Source organism: Aquarana catesbeiana, linkage group LG11 (genome assembly GCF_042186555.1).
Source record: "Aquarana catesbeiana isolate 2022-GZ linkage group LG11, ASM4218655v1, whole genome shotgun sequence".
NCBI classification, from domain to species: Eukaryota; Metazoa; Chordata; class Amphibia; order Anura; family Ranidae; genus Aquarana; species Aquarana catesbeiana.
This window is the reverse complement of record NC_133334.1, coordinates 71,443,325-71,457,863: the sequence shown is the minus strand read 5'-3', so window position 1 is coordinate 71,457,863 and position 14,539 is coordinate 71,443,325. Positions and strand designations below refer to the sequence as shown.

The 14,539-nt window shown below is 45.9% G+C and overlaps 1 protein-coding gene across 1 annotated transcript in view; it reads left to right on the top strand.

Annotated features, from left to right (window-relative positions):
* Positions 1–14,539, top strand: part of ANO3 (anoctamin 3) — a 620,027-nt gene that overhangs the window by 586,841 nt on the left and 18,647 nt on the right. Inside the window, exons 24-26 of the mRNA XM_073604550.1 lie at positions 1,584–1,731; positions 7,708–7,788; positions 11,270–11,375. Coding sequence (XP_073460651.1) covers positions 1,584–1,731; positions 7,708–7,788; positions 11,270–11,375 — 335 coding nt within the window. The remainder of the gene's footprint in view (positions 1–1,583; positions 1,732–7,707; positions 7,789–11,269; positions 11,376–14,539) is intronic.

Genomic DNA, 14,539 nt, shown 5'->3' with positions numbered 1-14,539 from the left:
CTTGACCAGAGTCACTTGAGCTGTCAGCATCCAACCAGATCGTTGCCCCAGTGACCCAGGAAACCATAGAGGAAGCATGTTTCTGCTGACTTTGTCTCCCTCTGCACTACCGGTGCCACCTGCAGTGGAGAAAAAAGAATGCACCTGCCTATATGCAGTCAGGAAAAGGGGGTGGAAGAGCAGCTATCTGATGAGAGGTTGGTTCTATGTTTACACTTGTGTGTGGACGTATAAGCAGTCTTATGGACTTCCATCAATTTTGAAGGAGTTGTATGGGCACATGGCAGGCCTTACTATGTGTCAAGGGACGATGTTGCAGGTGGGTGGGCTCCAGTGTTAGCGCTCAGCATTGGATTCGCTTAGTGGAGGTGGCTAAAATGGCCCCTTCGGGTGGCATCCGTACCTTAGTGTCTGTCCCTGAAGACAGATTTTGATACTTACATTCACCTAAAAAGTGTGTAGAGCCAAAACTTTTCTTTTCTGCTTCAAATATAGTATATATAGTTGCATAGTAGGCGAGGTTGAAAAAAGACACAAGTCCATCAAGTCCAACCTATGTGTGATTATGTGTCAGTATTACATTGTATATCCCTGTATGTTGCGGTCAATCAGGTGCTTATCTAATAGTTTTTTGAAGCTATCGATGCTCCCCGCTGAGACCACCGCCTGTGGAAGGGAATTCCACATCCTTGCCGCTCTTACAGTAAAGAACCCTCTACGTAGTTTAAGGTTAAACCTCTTTTCTTCTAATTTTAATGAGTGGCCACGTGTCTTGTTAAACTCTCTTCTGCGAAAAAGTTTTATTTCTATTGTAGGGTCACCAGTACGGTATTTGTATATTGAAATCATATCCTCTCTCAAGCGTCTCTTCTCCAGAGAGAATAAGTTCAGTGCTCGCAACCTTTCCTCATAACTAATATCCTCCAGACCCAATAGCTTTATTTCCCTTCTTTGTACTCGCTCCATTTCCAGTTGTTTTGGGCCCAATTCGACGCATTCTCGGAAGCATTGGACTTCATTTTCTCAGCTCGTTGTAGTGTTGTGCGTCACCGCGTTCTTGACGGTCGTAAGTTCAGCGAATTTTTGCGTGGCCGTGTGTATGCAAGGCAAACTTGAGTGAAATCCCGTCGGAAAAGCCGTCATATCTTTTTCCGATCAAGTCCGATCATGTGTACGCGGCATAAGAGAATTGTCATAGGAACATTTCCCCCTGAGGATTTCCCTTTACCTCTTGATCTTAATGACAACCTAACATTTTTAGATTTTCCCCCACTTTATGTCTTGGTGATTATAGACATACAGTAGCACAAACAAATGGATGATTCTTCCTAGTGCTGAGTCTACCTCTTTCCCACTGTATCTGAAACTAAATTATTTTTGCCTTTGCATTCACATTTAATGATTTGTCAATGTATAACTGCTTTAAAGATTTTGTTTTTCTTCAGTAGGTGTCTGGGCTTCAGAAATAACCTTATTTATTACTTAATCCTATGATCATTTTCTCATTCAAATGTTTTATTCACAAACAAAAATATTATAATATATACTTAATATATACAGTAAAATGTTGTATCTCTTTGCAGGGATTTGGTATGGCATTCTGGAAGGAATTGGCGTTCTCGCTGTCATCACCAATGCATTTGTCATTGCTATAACATCTGATTACATTCCCCGTTTTGTTTACGCTTTTAAATATGGACCCTGCTTGGATGAAGGATACAGACATGAAAAGTAAGATTGCTTTCTCATAAACTGCTTGAGCTGGCCGTAGATGGGTATTTTTCTTTTTTTTTTTTAATTCTGGTAGCTCTCAGAATGCACTAATCAGCAGCTGCAGCATCTAATTGACAAACGTTTTCCAGCTTTTAACTTTGTTTTATCAACTTCTGTTGAGGGATGGTCACACACTGATCAAAATTCAGCTGGTCCATGCTGAACTCTTTGAATTTCAATCAGTCTATGGGCAGTTTAGGCTGGGCTCACACTGGTGCGACACGACAGCCGTCCTACTTTGGATCCGACTTTGCCCTGCGACATGAAGCCGGCATGTGTCCGACTTTCAATGAACAGGGATCCGACTTGGATCCCCGCCAATGTCCGGCACTGTGTTTGGTATGAATCTTTAGGGGGAACTCCGCGCCAAATTTTAAATAAAAAAACGACATGGGTTCCCCCTCCAAGAGCATACCAGGCCCTTGGGTCTGGTATGGACCTTAAGGGGAACCCCCTACGCCGAAAAAACAGCGTGGGGGTCCCCCCCAAATCCATACCAGACCCTTATCCAAGCACGCAGCCCGGCCGGTCAGGAATGGGGGTGGGGACGAGCGAGCACCCCCCCTCCTGAACCGTACCAGGCCGCATGCCCTCAACATGGGGGGTGGGTGCCTTGGGGGAGGGGGGCACCCCCCAAAGCACCTTGTCCCCATGTTGATGAGGACAAGGGCCTCTTCCCGACAACCCTGGCCGTTGGTTGTCGGGGTCTGCGGGCGGGGGGCTTATCGGAATCCGGGAGCCCCCTTTAATAAGGAGGCCCCCAGATCCCGGCCCCCCACCCTATGTGAATGAGTATGGGGTACATGGTACCCCTACCCATTCACCTAGGGAAAAGTGTCAATAAAAAAAAAAACACAGTACACAGGTTTTAAGATTAATTTATTAGGCAGCTCCGGGATCTTCTTCCGACTTCGGGGGGGTCTTCTTCCGACTTCTCCCGGTGTTCCGCCTCTTCTCCCGGGCCCCTTTGCTATCTTCTTCCAGCTCTTTTGCCAGCGGGGGGGCCCCGGTCTGCTGCCGCTGTCTTGTCGCCGCTGTCTCGCCGCTTCTTCTCTTCATCTCTACTTCCGATGTTGACACGACGCTCTCTCCGCCCGGAATGCTTTGTGCGAGCTGCGGAGCCATTTATATAGGCGGTGACCCCGCCCCCTTGTGATGTCATGGTCCCAGCATGCGCAGGGACTCTGGCGTCATAAGGGAGCGTGACCCCAGAGTCCCTGCGCATGCTGGGACTGTGACGTCACAAGGGGGGCGCTGCCTAATAAATTAATCTTGAAACCTGTGTACTGTGTTTTTTTTTATTGACACTTTTCCCTAGATGAATGGGTAGGGGTACCATGTACCCCATACTCATTCACATAGGGTGGGGGGCCGCCCCCCTCCCCCAAGGCACCCACCGCCCCATGTTGAAGGCATGCGGCCTGGTACGGTTCAGGAGGGGGGGGGCGCTCGTTTGTCCCCACCCCCTTTCCTGACAGGCCAGACAGCGTGCTCGGATAAGGGTCTGGTATGGATTGGGGGGGGACCCCCCACGCCGTTTTTTCAGCGTTGGGGGTTCCCCTTAAGGTCCATACTAGACCCAAGGGCCTGGTATGCTCTTGGGAGGGGGAACCCATGCTGGTTTTTTATTTAAAATTTGGCACGGAGTTCCCCCTCAAGATCATCTGAGCACAAGTCACGTGCCGAAGTCGGATCATGCGAGACGGCGATCCGACTTTGATCCGACTTCAATGATAGTCAATAGGCTGAAGTAGGATCAAAGTTGGACCAAAGTAGTACAGGGAGCATTTCCAAAGTCGGAACGACTTGTGTCAGACCAGTTAAATTTCACACGTCATGCGACATGAGCTCCCAATGTCGGAGCGTTTGTCGGACCAGTGTGAACCCAGCCTAAAACGATACTGAACACAAACATAATTTACATTATTCCTTCTTTTTCTGCATGTGGATGATGGCATTTTAATTATTTGAATTAAAAAAGTACCCTTTTTCCTAATCAACATACAGCTGTCACATGACCCTGCTCTTTTTCAGCCTGTTTGTAGGGAAACAGTGGCAGGAGGAGCTTCTAGCCCTCTGCTGCTGGCAGGGGCGGATCCAGAGTCTAGTCTCGGGAGGGGCACTGCCAGAAAATAAGGTTTTCTGCAGGCAATTTATCCGGGAAATGGCTGGTGTTGGCGCTTCCATCATCACAGGACCATGGTTGTTATGGTGTCAGGATGATTGAAGCGCATTATTTCTATTATTACATTGGAATATAAAATAAAATAGTTCAAATCACCCTAATGCAGAATCAGTGGGAGCCATGAGTGTGTCACTTCCCACCGTCGCCTGCCACCAGATGCTGATTGTCATTTGCTATGTCACCTAGCACAAGTTGCGGATTGTCACTTGCCACGTCACCTGTCACGAGCTGCGGATTGTCACTTGCCACATCACCTGCCTCACGCTGCGGATTGTCACTTGCCACATCACCTGCCACAAGCTGCAGATTGTCACTTGCCACGTCACCTGCTACACGTTGCGGATTGTCAATTGCCACGTCGCCTGCCACAAGGTGCAGTTTGTCACTTGCCACGTCACCTGCCATACGTTGCAGATTGTCACCTAGTGTGTCAATTGCCACATCACCTTGCCACCAGATGCAGATTGTCACTTGCTGTGTCACTTGCCACATCATCTTGCCACCAGATGCAGATTGTCACTTGCCACGTCACTTGCTACGTCACCTTGCCACCAGATGCAGATTGTCACTTGCCTGCTACAGCTACACAGTGCAGATTCTCACTTGCGTGTCCCAGCATGAAGGCAGGCAGCAGAGAAATGATGCAATTTCTCTGCTGCCCGCGGCTGCACAGTGAGGGCAGGAGAGCAGTGATGCAGGGCGGCGGTGAGAGATGATGTCATCTCTCTGCTCCCCCGCCCGCTCACCTGCCGACCGGCCTGTTCGGCCGCTAACCCGTCGGCACGCTGACTGATCCACCTGCCGGCCCGCTAACTGATCCGGCACCTCGCTAACTGATCCGCCGACTCACCCGCAGGCCCTGCTAACTAATATAATAATATAATTTCTCGGGGGGGGGCAATTGCCCCGTTGCCCACCCCCTGGATTCACCCCTGGCTGCTGGTCACATGTTAAAAAAAAAATAGCCTTTAGAATGCATAAAAAAAGACATAATTATTATCTGTAAACTATTTAAAACTGTCCTACAAATATGGTTGTAAAACCGTTCGTGCTTCAACGCCCCCCCCAACCCTGTCCTTTTTCTTACCCGAGCCTGATTGGATCCAGCGATGTGCAGAAGCGCAGCAGAGCCGAGTCCCGCTGTCTGTGTCAATGGACGCAGCAGCGGAACTTGGGAGCGGGCTCTCACGGGTGCCCCCAGGGAAAGTGGCTTTTCGTTGGGGCACCCAATGAAGCGGAGGGGCCTGGAACGCCAGCAGGGGGCCCCCCCAGAAGAAGAGGATCGAGGCTACTCTGTGCAAAACCATTGCATAGAGCAGATAAGTATGACATGTTTGTTATTTTAATACAAAAAAAAACAAGGGTTTACAACCACTTTAAATCTTTATTATTTATGGCAATAGCATGGGGTGGGCGGATTTCTGCCAGTCACAGGCTGTGTCATGCCCCTCCAGCCTGTGTCTTAGAATAACAGGGAGGAGAAGCCTTTATCAGTCAAAATGTAATATCCCGCTACCATTGTGTTTAGCTTTTTAGTAGGCATGGGGCATGGAGGAGGCAGGAGGGAATGGGCTGTCATTTAACACTGTGTATACATCCACATGTGTGACTCACACATAGTCACATGGGCTGCTCAGATGTGATAGGGAGGAAATGCTCGGGGTACAAAATACTCTGAAAACTGAGCATGTGCAGAGCTGCCAACACTGATCTGCAAAATACCCAACTGCAGAAGGGACATGGACAGGGGTGAGGGACAGTGGTGTATTTAGGTTTTGTGCTGCCCTAGGCCTGACTAAACTCATGCACCCCCCTAATTTAAATACGACCCACCCCTTGCTGCCGAGGCCACACCCCTTCCTGCCGAGGCCACACCCCTTCCTGTTTAAGACCCGCCCTATCATCTGTAAACCACACCCCTTCCTCTTTAGGCTCATTTGGCACCTTTCAGGGGGGAGGGGGAACAGGTACCCTTCCCCACTCCCTGGAGACTGCAACTAAATGTGGACTGTTTAAAGGGTTTGCATTGATTTTAGCATGCATGGAGCACTTTGCACATGCCAGTGGTGGCTGGTGCTCAAAATTGTTGGGGGGGTGCAAACAAACTAAGAAATTCAGAAAAAAAGACATCAAATGCAGCCACTATTCCATCAAACGCAGCCACTGTGCCCACCAAACGCAGCCACTGTGCCCACCAAACGCAACCACTGTGCCCACCAAACGCAGCCACTGTGCCCACCAAATGCAACCACTGTGCCCACCAAACGCAACCACTGTGCCCACCAAACGCAGACACTGTGCCCACCGAACGCAGACACTGTGCCCCATCAAACGCAGCAGCCACTGTGCCATCAATTGCAGCCACTGTGCCATCAATTGCAGCCACTGTGCCATCAAACGCAGCCACTGTGCCATCAAACGCAGCCACTGTGCCCACCAAACACAGCCACTGTGCCCATCAATTGCAGCCACTGTGCCCACCAAACGCAGCCACTGTGCCCACCAAACGCAGCCACTGTGCCCACCAAATGCAGCCACTGTGCCCACCAAATGCAGCCACTGTGCCCATCATTTGCAGCCACTGTGCCATCAAATGCAGCCATTGTGCCCCATCAAACGCTGTCACTGTGCCCCATCATTTGCAGCCACTGTGCCTTTAAACGCAGCCATTGTGCCCCATCAAACGCTGTCATTTTGCCCCATCAATTGCAGCCACTGTGCCTTTAAACGCAGCCATTGTGCCCCATCAAACGCTGTCACTGTGCCCCATCATTTGCAGCCGCTGTGCCTTTAAACGCAGTTATTGTGCCCCATCAAACGCTGTCACTGTGCCCCATCATTTGCAGCCACTGTGCCTTTAAACGCAGCCATTGTACCCCATCAAACGCTGTCACTGTGCCCCATCAATTGCAGCCACTGTGCCTTTAAACGCAGCCATTGTGCCCCATCAAACGTGTCACTGTGCCCATCATTTGCAGCCACTGTGCCCCATCAAACGCTGTCACTGTGCCCCATCAATTGTAGCCACTGTGCCATCAAATGCCAACACTGTTCCCATAAAACTCTTATAATTTTTTTCAATAACTTTACCTGCTGTGCCGAGGAGAAGGGTCAAGCAGTGTGGAGGAGGGTAGGCGGAGCATAAGGCTCCACCTCCACCAGTCATCGGCCGCTTATGGGGGCGCGAGTCACACGCCGCCCCCCGCATGAGAGAAAGTCCCCCCACCCGTCTTCCTGATTCCCGGCTCCCGCGCCCGCCCCCAGCCCACGGCAGCCGCCTTGCTGTAGCGGGCGGCGCTGCTGTGTATGGGCGTGCTTGTCAGAGGGTGGAGGGGCGTGAGCTCTGCTAAGCACGCCCATACACACGCCCCTCCACTCTCTGCCAAGCACGCCCATACACAACAGCGCTGCTACAGCAAGGCGGCCGCCGTGGGCTGCATGTGTGCGGGGGGCGGCCGCGGGAGCTGGGAATCGGGTGGGGGGCCCCCCGCAAAGTGCCGCCCTAGGCCTAGGCCTTGTCGGCCTAGGCAAAACACAGCCCTGGTGAGGGATAGAGAACAGCAGAATCAACCAGTTTTTTTGCAGAATACAGAAAATTAATCCCATAGTGACTTAGCCAGTGTAAACAGCATGTAATAACTGCATTTATTAATAGTTTTTTCAATGATATGGGTTTAATGACACTTTAAGATTGATAAATGCTGATTGATAAAGGATTAAAAACATCCAAATATGTTTTTATTTTTCAGATGTCTACGTGGTTATGTAAATAGCAGTTTATCAGTGTTTGATCTAAATGAGCTTGGAGAGGGATATACCGGTTACTGCAGGTACGCAGCTCTGTTTACAATAAATCACCTGAGGACTTAGCTATGCAGTGTTGTAATCATGTGCTTTAAAAGGTATTTCCACTTTTGCAGTCAAATTGGGTACATTAGCCCAATTCACATAGAATAACATAAAACAAATACTTTAAAAATACCTTTTTAGATGCTCATTTCTGGAACTTCTAGCAAGGAAAAATTCTACATAGTTCTTTTTGATATGAGGGGGTTGGAAGCTATTTTTACCATATCCCTTTCATGACTAAGATTATTTCTGACATTTGTTGCTTACAAGTTAAAATCCGTATTTTTTGCTAGAAAATTACTTCGAACCCCCAAACATTATATACATAATTTTTAGCAGAGAATCTAGAGAATAAAATGGCGATCATTGCAATATTTTATGTCACACTGTATTTGCGCAGCGGTCTTTCAAATGCAATTATTTTTAGAAAAAAAACACTTTCATGAATTAAAAAAAAACAGTAAAGTTAGCCCAATTTTTTTGTATAATGTGAAAGATGATGTTATGCCGAGTAAATAAATACCTAACATGTCATGCTTTGAAATTGCACACACCCGTGGAATGGCGACAAACTATGGTACTTAAAAATCTCCATAGGAGGCGCTTTAAAAAAAAAAATAACGGTTACGGGCGGGACTTACGTGTGCGTTTTCTTTGCTGTGCGAGCTTGCGGGAACAGGGGCGCTTTAAAGAAAAATTCTTATTTATTTATTTATTTTTGTCACTTAAAGAAAAAATGATCACTTTTATTACTGTCACAAGGAATGTAAACATCCCTTATGACAGTATTAGGTGGTGACAGGTACTCTTTATGGAGGGATGGAAGGACCCCAAATCCCTCCTTTGCACTTCAAAGTATTCAGATCGCCAAAAATGGCGTTTATGAATACTATCTTTTTTTTTTTTAAACTGCGCCATTGGCAGCCGAGTAAACCGGAAGTGACGTTGTGACGTCGCTTCTGTGTTTACACAAAGCAGACTGGAAAGAAGCTGTTTCTGGCTTCCTTCCAGTCTCACTCTAGCCGGCGGAAATTCAGGATCGTAGCTCGGGTCTCCCGGTGGGACGGGAGGCCCGGGAAGAGAGATGGAAGGCCATGATTATCCCGGAGGAGCGGGAGGGGACGTCCCCCCTCCTGCTCCCCTGGGATAACAGCCAAACGGCTTTTAGCCGCATTGGTTGTTATCCCTGAAGAGCCGACCACCCGCTCTAAAAAACGGCACTGGAATGATGCATGCAGCCGCATGCATCACCCCAGTAAAACCCCTTAAACCCGAGGCCGCATATGTATGTACGGTCAGCGCTAAGGGGATAATTAACCCTGTCTGAAGGCTGATATCTCATTAGTTATCCTAGATCTGAACACTGTCTGTCTTAACAAAAGGTTAAATGTTTAGGAGCTGAGCTTCTCTATTAAATGTCAATGAGAACATCAGAAACATCTAAACGGTAAGACATATATTTATTTATTTTTTTTGTTTACTGTGTGAATAGGAACACATAACTAATTTGGCAAAAGTGGAAATATGCTTTAAAAGGTCTAGAGCAGCATTTCTCAACTAGGGTTCCCCTAGAACATGCTGTAGGCACTCCTGTAGTCCTCCAGCTGTTGCAGAACTACAAGTCCTATCATTCTTTTGCCTTTAGGAGTCATGCTTGTATCGGCCAGCCTTGCAATGCCTCATGGGACTTGTAGTTCTGAAATATCTGGAGGGCCAAAGGTTCAGCATCCATGCCCTAGAGGTTGCTATGGGTTTCTTGAACAATGAGCAACTTCTACCTATTATATGAGTAACTACTAACAACAGTGTTCTTTGTATCTATCTGTAAGTGAACATTCTTCCCAATGTCCACAAAAGTAGGGAGCATTCTTCCTAGTGTCCATAATACTGTTGTATTGTGAGATGTAGCTACAAATCAGACAAGTGCATTATGTTACCTTGAGGAATTCCAGCCTATGCCATGTTGTTCTTTATGTGTATGTTAGCATAAAATAAAAATAGACATTCACAGTACATAACTGAAATAAAATCCAGAAGTAGCAGAAAGAGAAAAATATCACTGCTCTGAAAGAGGTCTGTGAGGAACAAACATTTTCTCCATGCTGGAAGTAACAGGTGCAGGCAATTCTGGTAATTGAGAGGTAAACGAGAAATCCTGGACAGCCGCACTCAAAAGTAATCTTCAATCTTTATTTTAATATGATCATAAAAATACATGCCACAGCATCACAAAGCAGGAAATCTGACGCGTTTCACACTGAAGTCATCGCTTAATCATAGCTCTGATTAAGCACTGACTACAGTGTAAAACGTGTCAGCTTTCCTGCTTTGTGATGCTGTGGCATGTATTTTTATGATCATATTTAAATAAAGATCGAAGATTACTTTTGAGTGCGGCTGTCCAGGATTTCTCGTTTACCTCTCACATAACAGAAATACATGGACATTTCCCCATGTTTTTTCTCTTTAAAGTCCTTGCAAGCATGGGAAATATTTTAATTGTCAAGAAATGCACTCAGCTTCTAATTTTCTATTGAGGGCTGATCACACACAGCATTTTTCTGGACTGAGTGGTGTCAGCACTGCCCGTTGTCTTTTGCTAAACTACTCAACCACAACTACAGTCTTTTTATATACCATCCAGCATAGAGACTAATTGCCTTGTAGTCCATGATAAGAAGTGGGAGCACTAAATAGTCTGTTTGAGATAACACAGGCAGAGAGCACAGGACACAACAAGATCAACCGGACATGACAGATATTTTTTGCACTTATAAAACATATCCAACAAAACATGTTCAATGGTTTAACAGACCAAAAGGGAGCAAACAAAAGAAGCTCATTGTTAGGGTTTAAATACTCTTTAAGATTAGAACTCACATGCAGATAGAATGTAAAATTTAGGAGGCCCATTCACATCTTTGCACAATGGGCTTTAATGAATAGTACATGTGAGCTGCAGAGCAAAGTTCTTCAATGCCCAAAAACACTTGCCTTAACATACATAAAAGTGTAAATTGGCTCTAAAAGAGGATCAGCTGGAGTGAGGATATTGTAGTACAGCATAATTTTGTATTCTGTAGAATGATAGGAACTTAATATGAAAACACAATAACTGTGTATTACTGGCCCAGGTCTCCAGCACTCTGACATCCCCCAACTCGAGCACTGCGCACAGGGGTATGTGTTGGACTGCTGGAGACCTGCACCGCTGTGTTGTGTGTGAGAGTAGCATTCCAGCTCTTTAGCATGCCGCTAGCATAGGGTATTTTAATGCTTGCTGTAGCACTAAAATAAATTTAAATAAACTCCAAAAGATAAGCATATTTATTACTGTATGTATATGAAACCTTGCTGCTTTATTTACAACAATAATTAATCAGATATTGCTGTCTTCTGAACATTATAACCCATCAGTTCATTCTGACACCTTTTTATGACACAACGCTGATATTTTTCTAGATACCGGGATTATCGAGCACCTCCTTGGAGCTCCAACCCATATGAGTTCACCCTACAGTTCTGGCATGTACTAGCTGCACGGTTAGCCTTTATCATAGTGTTTGAGGTATGTATTATTCCTACTAACAAATAAATTCATACATTTCATAGCAATATGCTCCAAAGGAAATAATAATTAAAGTGGTTGTAAACCTCAGACATGAAATATCCCTCTATAGTGTGTACTTGTCTCAATCCAGAGCACTAAGTGCAATTTCTGTCTGCTGCCTCATTCCCCTGCTATCGGCATTAATCACTTCTGGCTAGTTTTCCTGACACCAAGAGAAAAATGGTCACAGGGAAGGCATAGTCTGTGATTGAAGTCTCAGCAGGATTCGTATGTGCTGTGTGAAGGGGGGGGTGTCCCTTCCCTCCAATCAGCTCTCAGAGCTCTCCACCTCTCTGCCCCCTGCATTTCAAAGCTAAAAGATCCTGTGTAAAGTCTGCACTTTGAATGGATGTAGGGGGAAAGACAGTTGTAAATAAACAAGTACCACTTATATAGGAGGATTTGTTTCATCTGTGTATCACCTGAGGGCAGTCACCTCACTGGGTAAATTTAAGGGTTTACAACCACTTTAAGTATTTTAACTGCTTGCCGACTGCCGGCTGTTAATTGACGGCCAGGCGGCGCAGCTCTCGTTGCGGGAGGGCGTCATATGATGCCCTCACTTTCCCGGCCCACCAGGGGGCGCGAGCGCGCCGCCGCCGGCAATCGCGTGCGCTCGCCGTGTCATTGGGCACCCGCGATTGCCGGTAACACAGCAGGACTGTGGATCTGTGTGTCTAAACACACAGATCCATGGTCCTGTCAGAGGAGAGGAGACCGATGTATGTTCCCAGTACAGAGGAACACCGATCGGTCTCCTCCCCTTGTGAGTCTTCTCCCCCTACGGTTAGAAACACTCCCTAGCAAACACAGTTAACCCCTCGATCACCACCTAGTGTTAACCCCTTCCCTGCCAGTCACATTTATACAGTAATCAATACATTTTTATAGCACAGATCGCTGTATAAATGTGAATGGTTCCAAAAATGTGTCAAAAGTGTCTGATATGTCCGCCGCAATATCGCAGTCACGATAAAAATCGCAGATCGCTGCCATTACTTGTAAAAAAAATTTAAAAAAGATAAAAATGCTATAAATCTATCCCCTATTTTGTAGACGCTATAACCAATCAATATATGCTTATTGACATTTTTTTTTACCAAAAATATGTAAAAGAATACATATTGGCCTAAACTGAGGAAAAAATTTGTTTTAAAGAAAAAAAAAATTGGATATTTATTATAGCAAAAAGTAAAAAATATTGTGTTTTTTTTCAAACTTGTCACTCTTCTTTTGTTTATAGCACAAAAAATAAAAACCGCAGAGGCGATCAAATACCACCAAAAGAAAGCTCTATTTGTGGGGAAAAAAATCATAACAATTTCATCTGGGTACAGTGGTTTATGACCGCGCAATTATCATTCAAAGTGTGACAGTGCTGAAAACTGAAAAATGGCTTGGGCTGGAAGGGGGTGAAAATGCCCTGTATTGAGGTGGTTAATAATACTAAAGGCTTTATAACATGGCTAATTATCATAACTAATGACCTAAAGCGGAGGTCTACCCACCCCTGCAAAAATTAAAAGCCAGCAGCTATAAATACTGCAGCTGCTGACTTTTAACCATAGGACACTTACCTGTTCTGGAGTCCAGAGATGTCTGCACTGCAGCTGATGTTTCCATCAGCTGTCGGGTGCTGCCACCGCCATTGCTGGTAAGGGAACCTGGTAGTGAAGCATTATGGCTTCACGCTGGGGCCCTACTGCGCATGCGTGAGGCACCGCTGCGCTCTCCTACTGGCCAGGCGGCAGGGAAAGGAGGAGGGAGTCGAGCTGCTGACTTAATTCGCTGCAGCCCGGTCTCCCTGAAGTGTGGACAGGATACCTGTTAAAGACATTTATCCGCTCCCCCCCCCGAAAGGTACCAAATGTGGCACTGGAGGGGGAGGAGACAAATGAGCAGAAGTTACACTTGTGGATGGAACTCCGCTTTAATGATAATTTGGCTGCAATCATTTTAATATTGTAGGAACTATCAGTTCTATTTAGCAAACAGTGCAGTTTAAAGCAGAACTAAATCCTCCTATTCTTTTCAGCCAAGGAAGCTGTCCTGTTAGACTCTATTTAGGCTACAGTTTCCATAGAGCTGCATATGTGGTGAATTATGACACAAAAGATTTGATGGTTTGTTAGTTTGGTTGAGAACACAAGCAACTGTGACAGTTCTTACGGCTTGCCTTGATTGTAATTGTTTTGGGAAACATTTACAACACGAACATGAAAGGATGTCAGCCACACTCCACTTAGTTCTTCTAAAAATATTTTTTAAATAAACAATGAATTGACTGCTAATGCAAAATATCCACCCAAAAAACAGCCTTCCTTGATGCATTTCATCACTCCTGGCTTGTTCACAAGGATGGACTTTCCCTATCCTTGTGAGCAAGCCAGGAGTGGTGAAACATGTCAAGAAAGGCTGGTACCCGGGTTTCCATGTATAAGAGAGGCCAGTTTTGAGTGGAGCTATGGATCTGTGTGTGTTTTTATTTAAAATGATGGGTTTAGTTTGCTGTGAGGTGCAAAATGCAGTAACCTATAGCAACTAATTAGGATTTACTCTCTTGAAGTCAGACTAGTCTGAACTAGATTTTGGATAGTTGCTACATGCATCATTCTACTCAGTACAGTACCAATTTTCCAAAACTTGCACATCTCTCACTTGGACATGTACCAATCCGTACTAGGTCTTCTGTGCTGTACTGGTACTTGGGGCCCAGATCTCCTTTCTGGACTTCTCTTTTCCTGCCCCACCTGCCCAAATAATAACTGGGTTCCCTATCAGCCAGCCTCAGTGCTCATCAGTAGATCTGCCCTCCCCTACTCCTTCAATATGCCACAGCACAGCCTTCATCTCATCTTGTGAGCCTGATTGAAGATCAAGGCAACGAGAGGCCTGGATTGTTAAGTGAGGACAGGTCTGTTGACTAAGCAATTCACCATTTACTAAAGAGGTTCAAAGAGACAGAAGATAGCTATGTTTAGGAAGTACTACAATTGGGATCTTTCACGGAACAGAGCAGTATTAGTCTGAATACTGTAGCATGAGCGTTATATGACTTAATTGGGTTATAACTAATCTTATACACAGCTATGAGTTATATCAGCTGTATAAAGAAACGCTGT